The following is a 12789-nucleotide window of genomic DNA, read 5'->3' as shown; positions in this document are numbered from 1 at the left end:
CTTTCTCACTTAAACCTTAGCAGAGATATGGAGGGAAATAAAATGGCAGTTTTGCTTTACCGAGGCAGTTAACGTTACTGCAACCATTATAAGGAAGAAAGTTACTTGATCAAGAATTCTTGGGGCTCCTGGGTGGCTCAGTTGGTTCAGTGTCCGACTTTTGATTTTGGCTCTGGTCATAATCCCAGGATCATGGGATCAAGCCCCACGTGGAGCTCTGCGTTGGGCTCTGCGTTTTGCATGGAGTCTGCTTGCCATTCTCTCTCTCTCCCTCTGTCCCACCCACTCTCCAGCTCACACTGTCTCTCTCCCTCTCTAAAATAATTTTTTTTTATTTTAAAAAGAATTCTTGAAGCCAGGTTTCAAAACACTTGGCTAAAAGACTGAGTCCTAGAATTTCAAAGCATTATTAAAATTCCATGCTCATGACCATTACTGGAAAAGGTACGTCCTCCTTCAAAAAATAAACCAGCCTGCTGTTTGTTTGGTTTTTTTTTACAGCATTTAGAGAGTTGATGAATCATATTGTTTTCTTTCACCTAAATATGTCACCCCAAAATATGACTTAATGTAGCCTATGATTCCTATTTTCATAATTAAATAAGTAAAATTCATTATTTAGAGAATAAGTCATTCTAGATAGATGAGTTTTTACTGTTTACACGTTTATCTGGCTTCAAAAATATTTAAACCATGTTAGATAGAAATAGTTCTAAAATATTTTAAGTGTTGACATTCTTCTTTATGCAGACTTTACAGAATGCAATTTGTCTTTTCCACCATTAGCTCCAGGCCTTTGTCATAGTTTGGTTCCTGTATACATCATAATAATGGAAAGTCACATTGGGTGCTTACCATGTGCCATGAACTATGCCAAGCACCTTGTATACATTACCTCACAACCCCTTCAAAGGAAAGACTCTTCTTATCCTTACAGATGAGAAAAGGGATGTTCAGAGGCATCTGCTTTTAGAGTTGTGCATGTTTAGATTCTCTCTCTAAAATGTACTGTGTTTACATGGTTTACTTAGCAGAGTATACCAAATAGAGTATCATTTTTGGCTTATCAGAATAGTCCCTGGTACTGGGTATGTACATTGAAATGATGCTATTCCTTCAGGACAGTCTGACGTTTGTCTAACTGTTTGCTCCCATGTTCAATGACCTAGGATGGGGAGCTGTTTGGGTTCCTATCTCTGCTTTATCAGATTCTAAAATACATAAAATATTATATATATATATATATATATATATATATATATATATATATATCTTCCCACTTTTAATCATGTACTTGCCTATAGTATCTCCTCAAAGTAGAAAAAAGTTTGTTAAACTCTTATGTTAAAAATAAAAAGAGTTGGGGTACCTGGGTGGCTCAGCCGGTTAAATGTCCGACTTCAGCTCAGGTCACGATCTCGTGGTGCATGAGTTCAAGCCCCTCATCTGGCTCTGTGCTGCCTGACAGCTCAGAGCCTGGAGCCTGCTTCAGATTCTGTGTCTCCCTCTCTCTCTCTGTCCTTCCTCTGCTCGTGCTCTGCCTCTCTCTCTCAAAAATGAATAAATGTTAAAAAAAAATTTTTTTAATAAAAAAATAAAAAGAGTAGAGAGGTGCCTGGGTGGCTCAGCTGGTTAAGCGTCCCACTTTGGCTCAGGTCATGATCTCACAGCTTGTAGGTTCGAGCCCCAAGTCATGCTCTGTGCTGACAGATAGGAACCTAGAGCCTACTTCAGATTCTGTCTCCCCCCTCTCGCTCTGCCCCTCCCCAGCTTGTGCTCTGTCTTTCTCTCTCAAAAATAAATAAACATTAAAAAATAGAAAACAAACAAACAAATTTAAAGAGTAGATATGGGGTGCCTGGGTGGCTCAGTTGGTTGAGCATCTTACTCTTGATTTCAGCTCAAGTCATGATTCCCAGGTCATGGGATCAAGCCCGGTGTCAGGCTCTGTGCGGAGTGGAGCCTGCTTAAGATTTGTTCTCTCACTCTGCTCCTCTTCCCATCTCATGCTCTCTCTCTCTCTCTCTCTCCCTATCTCTCAAAATAAAAATAGGAGCGCCTGAGCGGCTCAGTCAGTTGAGTGTCCAGCTCTCGATTTAAGCTAGGGTCATGATCCCAGGGTCATGGGATTGAGCCCCGCATTGGGCTCTGCACTGAAGCCTGCTTTGGATTCTCTCTTTCTCTCTCTCTCTCTCCCCCTCTCCCTCCCTCTCGCCCTCTGTCCCCTCCCCTCCTTCTAAAATTAAAAAAAAAAAAGTTTAAAGATTGTTTTGACTATTCTGGGTACCTTGCAAATCCATATGAATTTTATTACTTTTTTTTCTAATTTTTATTTAAATTATGGTTAGTTAACATGTAGTGTAATATTGTTTTCAGGAGTAGAATTTAGTGATTTATCACTGATATATTAATATCCAGTGTTCACACAAGTGCCCTCCTTAATATCCATCACTCATTTAGCCTACCCCCCACCCTCCTCCCTCCATCAATTCTCAGTTCTCTATCATAAAGAGTCTCTTACAGTTTCTCTCTCTTTTTTCTCTTTTCCCCCCTTCCCCTGTGTTCATTTGTTTTGTTTCTTAAATTCCACATGAGTGAAATCATATGATAGTTGTCTTTCTCTGCCTTAGTTCACTTAGCATAATACACTCTGGCTCCATCCATGTCGTTGCAAATGGCAAGATTTCATTCCGTTTAATGGCTGACTAATATTCAATTACATATAGGTATACACACACACACACACACACACACATACATACACACCACATCTTCTTTATCCATTCATCAGTAAATGGGCATTTAGGCTCTTTCCATAGTTTGGCTATTGTTGGTAAATGCTGCTGTAAACATTGGGGTAGATGTACCCCTCTGAATCTGTATTTTTGTATCCTTTCGGTAAATACCGAGTAGTGCAATTGCTGAGTCGTAGGGTAGTTCTATCTTTAACTTTTTGAGGAATCTCCATACTGTTTTCCAGAGTGGCTGCAACAGTTTGCATTCCCACCAATAGTGTAAGAGGATTTTCCTTTCTCCACACTCTCACCAACACTTGTTGTTGCCTGAGTTGTTAATTTTAGCCATTCTGACAGGTGTGAGGTGGTATCTCATGAGGTTTTGATGTGCATTTCCCTGATGATGAGTGATGCTGAACATCTTTTCATGTGTCTGTTAGCTATCTGGATGTCTTCTTTAGAAAAGTGTCTCTTTGTGTTCTGCCCATTTCCTTAACAGGGTTGTTTTTTGGGTGTTGAATTTCATAAATTCCTTATATATTTTGGATAAATTATATATTTATCAGATATGTCGTTTGCAAATATCTTCTCCTGTTCCACAGGCTGCCTTTTAGCTTTTTTTTTTTTTTTTTTTATTGTTTCCTTCACTGTGCAGAAGCTTTTATCTTGATGAAGTCCCAATAGTTCATTTTTGCTTTTGTTTCCCTTGCCTCTGGTGACATGTCTAGTAAGAAGTTTCTCCAGCTGAGGTCAAAGAGGTTGCTGCCTGTTTTATCCTCTAGGATTTTGATGGTTTCTTGTCTCACATTTAGGTCTTTCATCCATTTTGAATTTATTTTTGTGTGTGGTATAAGAAAGTGGTAGAGTTTCATTCTGCATGTTGCTGTCCAGTTTTCCCAACACCATTTGTTGAAGAGACTGTCTTTTTTCCATTGGATATTCTTTTCTGCTTTGTGAAAGATTAGTTGATCATATAGTTGTGGGCCCTTATCTGGGTTCCATTGATCTATGTGTCTGTTTTTGTGCCAGTACCATACTTTCTTGATGACTACAGCTTTGTAATACAGCTTGGAGTCCTGCATCATGATGCCTCCAGCTTTCCTTTTCTCTTCAGGATTGCTTTGGCTATTCAGGGTCTTTTGGAGTCCATGTGAATGTTAGAATCAGCCTGTCAGTTTCTACAAAGAAGACAGATTGGATGCTGATAGAGATTGCACTGAATCTGTAGATCAGTTTGGGTAGTATTGCTATCTTAGCAATGTTAAATCTTCTGACACATAGAGTATTTTCCATCTATTTCAATCTTTTAAAATTTCTTTCAACAATGTTTTGTAGCTTTCAGAGGATGCATTTTCCCCTTCCTTGTTAAAGTTATTCCTAAATATTTAGATAGATTTTTAGTGAAGACTTGAGGGGCTCTTTCAGAACAAAGTACATGAGCTTTATTAAGTGCATGGATTTAGTGGCTTTATTCTGGTGATTCCCATAAATGTTTTTTGTTTCCTCTTAGCTCATAGACATGTTCTGGGTAGAGATTGGCAGGTGGTTGAATTCTGATGGAATGAAGGGCTACTATGCTTCTGAGAAAACCATAACAACTTTTTTCTTTATTTTTTTTTAACAAAAGTAATACATATTTGCTGTAAAGATTCATACACTATTGAAACATCCATGAATTTTTTGTATGCTGCTTTTTAACTTTAATAAGTTATGGAAATTTCCATGTCATATATAAATCTACTTTTTAAAAATAGCTGTGTTAGGGTAAATTACATCAGTGTTCTGTAATTGAACCACCAGATCATGACCTGAGCCAAAGTTGGACGCTCAACCAACTGAGCCACCCAGGTGCCCCGTGTGTTTTAACTTTTAAAAACACTGCTAAAATAGGGGCTCCTGGGTGGCTCAGTCAGTTAAGCATCTGACTCTTGATCTAAGCTCAGGTCTTGATCTCAGGGTTGTGAGTTCGAGCCCTGCATTGGGCTCTGCACTGGGCATGAAGCCTGCCTTAAAAAAAAATAATAATAATAAAATAAAAACACTGGGGTGCCTGGCTGGCTCAGTTAGAAGAGTGTGGGACTCTTGATCTCCACTTAAGTTTGAGCCCCATATTGGGTGTAGAGATCACTTAAATAAAACTTAAAAAAAAAAAACTTTCCAGAAAAAAAATGTTTAAAAAACATAAAAACACTGCTGAAGTGTTTTCCAGATTACATTCCCACCAGTAGTGTAAAAGTGTTCCAGTTGTTCAACATTCTTGCCGATGTTTATGATCAGTCTTTTTAGTTTTAGTCATACTAGTGTGTGTGTAATAGTATTTTATTATGGTTTTGATTTACATTTTCCTAATGACTACTAATGATATTATTAGTGCATCTTTTCATCTTTTCATGTGCCATCCATTTGGCTTTTTGGTGAATTCAGGTGGTTCAGATCTTTTGCCCATTTAAAAATTTTTTTTCAATGTTTATTTCTGAGAGAGAGAGAAAAAGACAACTCAGGTGAGGGACAGAGAGAGAGGGAGACAGAGCATCCAAAACAGGCTCCGCACTGACAGCAGCGAGCCCGACGCAGGGCTTCAACTCACGAACAGTGAAATCATGGCTTGAGCTGAAGTCAGACGCTTAACTGACTGGAGCCACCCAGGCACCCTGCCTATGTTTTAATCAAGCTGTTTGTTATCATATTACTGAATTATATGAGTTCTTTATATACTCTAGATACAAGTCTTTTGTTGGATGTCTGTTCAGCAAGTATTTTCTCCTAGTCTCTCTTGGCTATCAAAGTTTAAACTATTTATTGAAGTATAGCTGACACACAGTGTTACATTGGTTTCAGGTGTACAACGTAGTGATTGGACAAGTCTATTCTGTATGTTATGCTCTGCTCACCGCAAGTGTGGCTACCATCTGCCACGACACAATGCTATCACAGTACCATTGACTATATTCTCTATGCTGCACCTTTTATACCCATGACTTCTTCATCTTGGCTATTACATTTTAAGAGAACATGGTCAAAAGATTTCCACAATCTTTTTTCTCAAACCCTCAACACTAACATGAATTTCTGTTGATCTTAACAAAAAAAAATCATTAGAAAGTGGAAGCCCAAAATTGCTTTAAGTGCATTCCTAATTTCCAGACAAGTGACACTCACATAAATTATTGGAATAAAAAGAAAAAAAAATGATAGCTTATTTGTTATTTTTGGCTAAGTCACTTTAACTGTTGGGTATAGTCATGAAGGATAAACACCATGTTTTCATTTTCTCAGGCTGTCTTTTCAGAGGCCTTCTTTTGGAGGAGTTGTGTAAGTGAAAGGAGAAAAGCATGAACAAAGTGCTCATTCTAACAACTGTTTTTTTTTAAATATAAAATTTATTGTCAAATTGGTTTCCATACAACACCCGGCGCTCATCCCAACAGGTGCCCTCCTCAATACCCCTCACCCACCCTCCCCTCCCTCCCACCCCCCATCAACCCTCAGTTTATTCTCAGTTGTTTTTTTTTTTAACGTTTATTTATTTTTGAGACAGAGAGAGACAGAGCATGAACAGGGGAGGGTCAGAGAGAGAGGGAGACACAGAATCTGAAACAGGCTCCAGGCTCTGAGCTGTCAGCACAGAGCCCGACGCGGGGCCCTAACTCACAGACCGTGAGATCATGACCTGAGCCGAAGTCGGACGCTTAACCAACCAAGCCACCCAGGCGCCCCTATTCTCAGTTTTTAAGAGTCTTTCTGGTTTGACTCTCTCCCTCTCTCTTTTTTTTCCCCCTTCCTCTCCCCCATGGTCTTCAGTTAAGTTTCTCACGATACACATAAGAGTGAAAATATATGGTATCTGTCTTTCTCTGTATGACTTATTTCACTTAGCATAACACTCTCCAGTTCCATCTACATTGCTACAAAAGGCCGTATTTCATTCTTTCTCATTGCCAAGTAGTATTCCTTTCTAATAACTGTTTTAATAGGTCTGTGACAGGGTGTCTGGGTGGCTCAGTCAGTTGAGTGTTCGACTCGATTTTGGCTCAGGTCAGATTTCAGGGTCATGGGATTGAGCCCTGAGTCAGGCTCCACGCTGAGCGTGGATCCTGCTTAAGATTCTTTCTCTCTCTCCCTCTGCCCCTCTCCCCTGCTCGTGCTCTCTCTCTCTCTCTCTCTAAAATAGTAATTGTAATAATAATTATTATATTTATTATTAATAAATAATAACTATAATTATATTTATCATCATCATTACTATTATAACAACAACAACAACAACAACAACAACAACAGGTCTGAGATCTTCCACATCCCACTCCTATCAGAGAGGCAGGATAGTAAATGGGTTAAGTGCATAGAGTCTGCCAGAGGGGAGTCTCACTCCCCTCTTACTAGCTGTGTGAGCCTGGGCAAGTTACTCAACAGTTCTGTGTCTCAGTTTCCTCATCTGTAAAATTAGAATAAAAATAGTGCCTAACTAATAGAATAATTATGAGGATTAAATGAATCAAAATACACAAAGTACTTAAAATGGTTCCCGGCACAAACTAAACACTCTAGAAATGTTAGCTCTTATTATTAAGACTCCATGCAGCAAATATTTATTCAGTTTTCACCGTAAGCACACACTGACCTTATCTGTTTTGATTTGGGCTTCTTTGGCACAGGTTGCCAACATTCATGCTGAGATTCACTGTTCACAAACTCCTACTCAATAAACATGAATGGAGAGCCAAAATCCTCAGTTTGTGAACACTTTATTTTAATAAATGAAAAAGTGGTATCTTTCATCATTTTTATCATTGGCTCATATCTTTTTATATATTGGACATCATCATAATAACTAACAATTGAGTACCTTATATGTTGAGTGTGTGCTATAGATGAGAGAGTCAGAGACAGAACGAGAGACAGTGGGAGGTAGAGACACACAGAGAGAGTGTCAGTTGGATGAAATGCTCCTTAGGTAAAGTAACTTGTCCTTGGCCACACAACTGGCACAGTGGCACAGCTGGAATTCAAACCGAGGGACATCTGATTTCAAAATCTTGCACTTTCTACTCTGCCACATATTCCTTACGTTATCATTAATTTCTTGTATTTTATGTTTATGTGTTAGAGGGTGAGAACAAGAAGCTTCATTTCAATATGTAGAAATATTATTCAATATTGTTTATTGAAATTATCGAAATATTATTGAAATATTGAAATTATTGAATATTATCATTATGTGGAGAAATATAATGATATTATACTGCTGGGGTGTTCTATGTACTCACTCTTACAGAACTCTAAGAAATGCCATGGATCACATCAGTCCCTGAGCCATTGTTTTTAATATCCAGAAAAGGAGTTCTTGTTCCTTGAAAGTAGAGAAGTAAGCCAAAATGTTAGGGGAAAGAACCCTTTTGTTTATTACAGCACATTTGCATTCTATTTGCATCACTCAGAATTCTCTTGTAATTGTAATGTATGTACATTTAGTTAATGAAAACTTTTCAGGGCTAAACAATGTACTTTTTAATTGAAGACAAAGAGTATCTTCTAATCTTTGTTAATGTAATATGTATATTTAGCAAAAACTTTTCACTCTAGAACAATGAACTTCTTCACTGATAGCATGAAATGCACAGAAAAAATGTAAGTCTGAGCCCTCAACATGAATCTATTAGAATTATAAAATTTGTAAGATAAGACAGGAAACAAAATCCAAAGAAATGTGGATAGAATCATAAACTTGATTTTAGTATAAAAAGTACATTTCAGATATATTACAGTAAGAATAGTGAAATGTATAGTCACTTATTCAATAAATATTTGTTTTACCTACTGTGTGCTAGGTGAATTCTGGGCTTTAACCCTAAATTTTGTTTTAATTAATTAATTAATTTAATGTTTATTTAGTTTTGAGAGAGAGACAGAGACAGAGAGTGAACAGGGGAGGGGCAGAGAGAGAAGGAGACACAGAATCTGAAGCAGGCTCCAGGCTCTGAGCTGTTAGCACAGAGCCCAATATGGGGCTTGAACTCGTGAACTATGAGATCATGACCTGGACACTTAACCGACGGAGTCACCCAGGTGCCCCAACCCCAAATTTTGAAATCTGGATTTATAGTAGATTTTAATTGCACCTTTCACATCACCATAAAGCAATGCTGACTGTTTCTAAGCAATGGATTCTTTCATATGGTTGGTTTTGGTAAAATTTCTTCATAATAGTGTGAAAATAAAAATGTAGGAAACCATTTCCTGGTTTGTTCATTTTAAAGGAAATAATAGCTGTTTCTTTGTTATTATGGAATATTACTATCCTTAGTCAATTTTCAACGGATATACATGGGTCACAACATTTCTAGCCACAATAGACAGTATTACTTGTGTGTTTCAGCTGCTATTATAGTTCAGAAGCAAATGTGTTTTCTGCTGAGCACATTTATTTTGTCGCCAGCAAGAGCAAGCATAATTAATGGTGGTCCATCTTAATACGATGTCACTTTGTTTCCTTTTCAGTGCCTTGTACTTATCAGTCAGTCCTGGCTGAAGAAGTTTGGTTACTATAAAATTATCTTAATTTCTTTCTACCTAGAAGGAACAGCCTCCATTTTCATGTCACTTCTTGGACAGCAATACTATTACCTTTTGGCTCTTTATCTCACTATTATCATGTAAGTAAATCCAAATGCCAGTCCCAAAATTACACTAGGTCTTGCCATTCACACTTTCAAGCAGTGAAACATTTTTTATCTGAACTGTGTTGAATATTCATTTCTAGGCAATCATTGTACCTTTCTGGCAAACTGAATGTTCAGTTTCTTTTTTGGAGAGATTTCATACATTAGATTTTGTAGTAAAGTTATGTTCCTCTTTTTAACCTATTAAAGTGCATCATTTAGTAAATGTTGCTGCCAAATAAAGATTTGACCCCATGGGGCGCCTGGGTGGCTCAGTTGGTTAAGTGTCTAACTCTTGATTTTGGCTCAGGTCAGGATCTCTTGGTTGTGAGATTGAGCCTGCATTGGGCTCCTCAGTGGGTACGGAGCCTGCTTAGGATTCACTCTCCCTCTCCCTCTGCTCCTTCCCCGCTTGCTCTCTCCCTCTTTGCCTGTTGTTCTTTGCCTTTGTCCCCCATCTTGGAAAACAGCTCTACCATCTGTCTAGATGTCCAAGTCAGAGACTTTGTCTTTGTCTTCTCTTTCTTCTCTGTCACCTGTGTCCAATAGGCTACCAGTTATTAGTCCTGATATGTCCTGAATCCATCCCTTCTCTGCTTCCATTAGCTCAGGTCCTCATCATCTCTCACATGGAGTAGTATCTGGCCTCCCATATGGTTCCCTTGTCTCTAGTCTCCAGTCCTCCCAACACCTTCGTCCACATTGTTCCTACAGTAACATGTCATTCCTTAATGATCTTAAGTAGCTTCTTACTACTTTTAAGATTTATATCATAAAATGATGACATATGAGGTCATTTGTTATATAGTCTCTGCTTACTTCTTCATCCTCATATCACTCTTCTAGTTCTTCTGTACTCCACACCAAACAGGAATACTTTGTAGTGTAGGCACCTCATATCTAACATGTAGCATTCTGTGTCTGGAAAGCTCTTCACCATTTCTTGCCTGGCTCTTTCCTGGTGTTTCTTTTCTTTTTTTGTTTAAATGTATTTATTTTGAGAGAGAGAGAGAGAGAGAGAGAGAGAATGAATGAATGAATGAACGAACAGGGGAGGGTGAGAGAGAGGCAGAGAGAAAATCCCAAATCCCAAGCAGGCTCTGCGATGTCAGCATGGATATCAATGCGGGGCTCAGTTTCACGAACCGTGAAATCATGACCTGAGCCGAAATCAATAGTTGATCACTTAATCAACTAAGCCACCCACGTGCCCCATGATGATTTTCTTATTAACACTTTGTTTTCTCTAGCTTACTTTATATAATACATAGAATATACAAAATATATGTTAATCAACTGTTTATGCTATCAGTAAAGCTTCTGGTCAACAGTAGGCTATTAGTAGTTAAATTTGAGGGGAGGCATAAGGTATATGTGAATTTCCCACTGCCCGGGGGGTCAGCACCCCGAACCTCTGTGTTAATCAAGAGTCAACTGTACATTATTTCATTTTTCCTTCTTATAAACAAAATTTCAACTTTCATTTGATGTTTGGTTTTTTAAAAGAAAATCTGTGCCTCCTAGTTACATGTGTATTTTATATGTATATTTTAAAATCGTTTCTAGGGTAATTGTGCAAGCTTCTTTCTGTTTGTTTAACCTGCCACTAGCTGACATGGTGGATGCAGATTTACTGAAGTTCAATCGGCAGTAAGTACATTTATTCAAATATCAGCCGTAACAATATCACATGGAGGCAGGACCTGTAAGAGTCTGCCTTTTATATTTCCACTACAAATCATCTATCTAAGAAATGATCATAAGAGCATCACTGGGAATTAGAGAGCAGAACATAATAGGATATTCATAATTGTTTGCCCTGGGCAACTTTTCCCTGTTTCTGAAAGGGCATCATAATTTTTTATACAGCAGGTTCACACAGCCAATGCTATGACAGGATTAGATCTCCAAAACCAAAGTGAAATCTCAGATAGCTTTATGTTCTACGTATTGCAGTACGCCTTATTACACTGGATGTCGAAGGCAAAATGACCTTTTCTCTGTGACATTGCAAGAATTAAAATTAATGATTAAAAATCTTATCTTTTTTTTTTACTTGAAAAAATATAAGGGGCTGCTGATGAGAGGTTTTGTTCTTTGGTGTGGTTATAAGCTTTTTACATCAGCTATAATATTCACTTGATTGGTAAATGTTTTCTTATCTGTGCCCTATTTTACAGATTAGAGAGGAATACCCGTGTTATTTTAACACAGGTATATCCTTTTTTAAAATATTTATTTTGAGAGAGAGAGAGAGCATGTATGTGCATGTGTGCATATGTGCAAACGTGGGAGAGGTAGAGAAAGAGGGAGAGAGAGAATCCCAAGTAGGCTTCAGGCTCATTGCAGACCCCAATGCGGGGCTTGATCTCACAACCAAGAGATCACGACCTGAGCTGATCTCAAGAGTCTGATGCTTAACCAACTGAGCCACCCAGGTGCCCCACAGGTACATTCTTTATTAGCTCTGTAGAAACACTTAGACTACATGGCCTCTTTTTTTTTTTTTTTTTTTTTTAAATGAAATCTATACTGCGAAAAGCCTTGCCAATCAAACTGCTTGATGTCTTCTTTATATAATTCCTCTTCTGTTTCAGGGTTTTGTTGCTAGGTTATGTTTGAAGGATAAGCAAGATGGTGAGCTCCTTACAGTGCAGGACCGTTCTCCTTTTGTGTCTCTAGTGTCTAGAAAAGTGACTGGCTCAAACCACTCTTTTTAATTGAGTAATTTAAGGGGTGCCTGCGTGGCTCAGTTGGTTAAGTGTCTAACTTCGGTTCAGATCACGATCTCACAGTTTGAATTTGAGCCCCCAGTTGGGCTCTGTGCTGACAGCTCAGAGTTTGTTGCCTGGAGCCTCCTTTGGATTCTGTCTTCCTCTCTCTCTGCCCCTCCCCGACTCATGCTCTGTCTCTGTCTCTCTCTGTCTCTCAAAAATAAACATTAAAAAAGTGAATGAGTAATTTAAAAAGAAGAGGGGTGCCTGGCTGGCTCACTTGGTTGGGCATCTGACTTTGGCTCAGGTCATGATCTCACAGCTCATGAGTTTGAGCCCTGCGTCAGGCTCTGTGATGACAGCTCAGAGCCTGGAGCCTGCCTCGGATTCTGTGTCTCCCTCTCTCTCTCTCCCCTTCCTCCGCTCATGCTCTGTCTCTCTGTCTAAACATTTAAAAAAAATTTTTTTTTAAAGAAGAAACCTCAGTAAACATCTTACAACTCTCAAATTCTTTTTGAATGAAACTGGATACAAGTAAATAAAATGTCTCAAATAGAAAGGAAAAGGCACTAACATTTACCACATTCCAAGGTGTGCAAACATTATATGGCTTTTGCTCGTTCAGGTCTCACACCAGCCTTGTGTGGTAGATACTACTCACTCCATAAATATGTGTTGCTT

At 38.5% G+C, this 12789-nt stretch overlaps 1 protein-coding gene across 4 annotated transcripts in view; it reads left to right on the top strand.

Annotated features, from left to right (window-relative positions):
* The window catches only part of LOC102959488 (transmembrane protein 180), a 40381-nt gene that overhangs the window by 7618 nt on the left and 19974 nt on the right, over window positions 1-12789 (top strand). For all 4 annotated transcript variants that reach the window (XM_042972034.1, XM_042972031.1, XM_042972032.1 and 1 more), the window contains 2 exons: window positions 9234-9388; window positions 10961-11044. In XM_042972034.1, coding sequence (XP_042827968.1) covers window positions 9234-9388; window positions 10961-11044 — 239 coding nt within the window. The remainder of the gene's footprint in view (window positions 1-9233; window positions 9389-10960; window positions 11045-12789) is intronic.

The sequence above is a fragment of the Panthera tigris genome, chromosome E3 (assembly GCF_018350195.1).
Source record: "Panthera tigris isolate Pti1 chromosome E3, P.tigris_Pti1_mat1.1, whole genome shotgun sequence".
Classification (NCBI taxonomy): Eukaryota; Metazoa; Chordata; class Mammalia; order Carnivora; family Felidae; genus Panthera; species Panthera tigris.
This window is presented reverse-complemented; position numbering and strand designations above follow the sequence as displayed.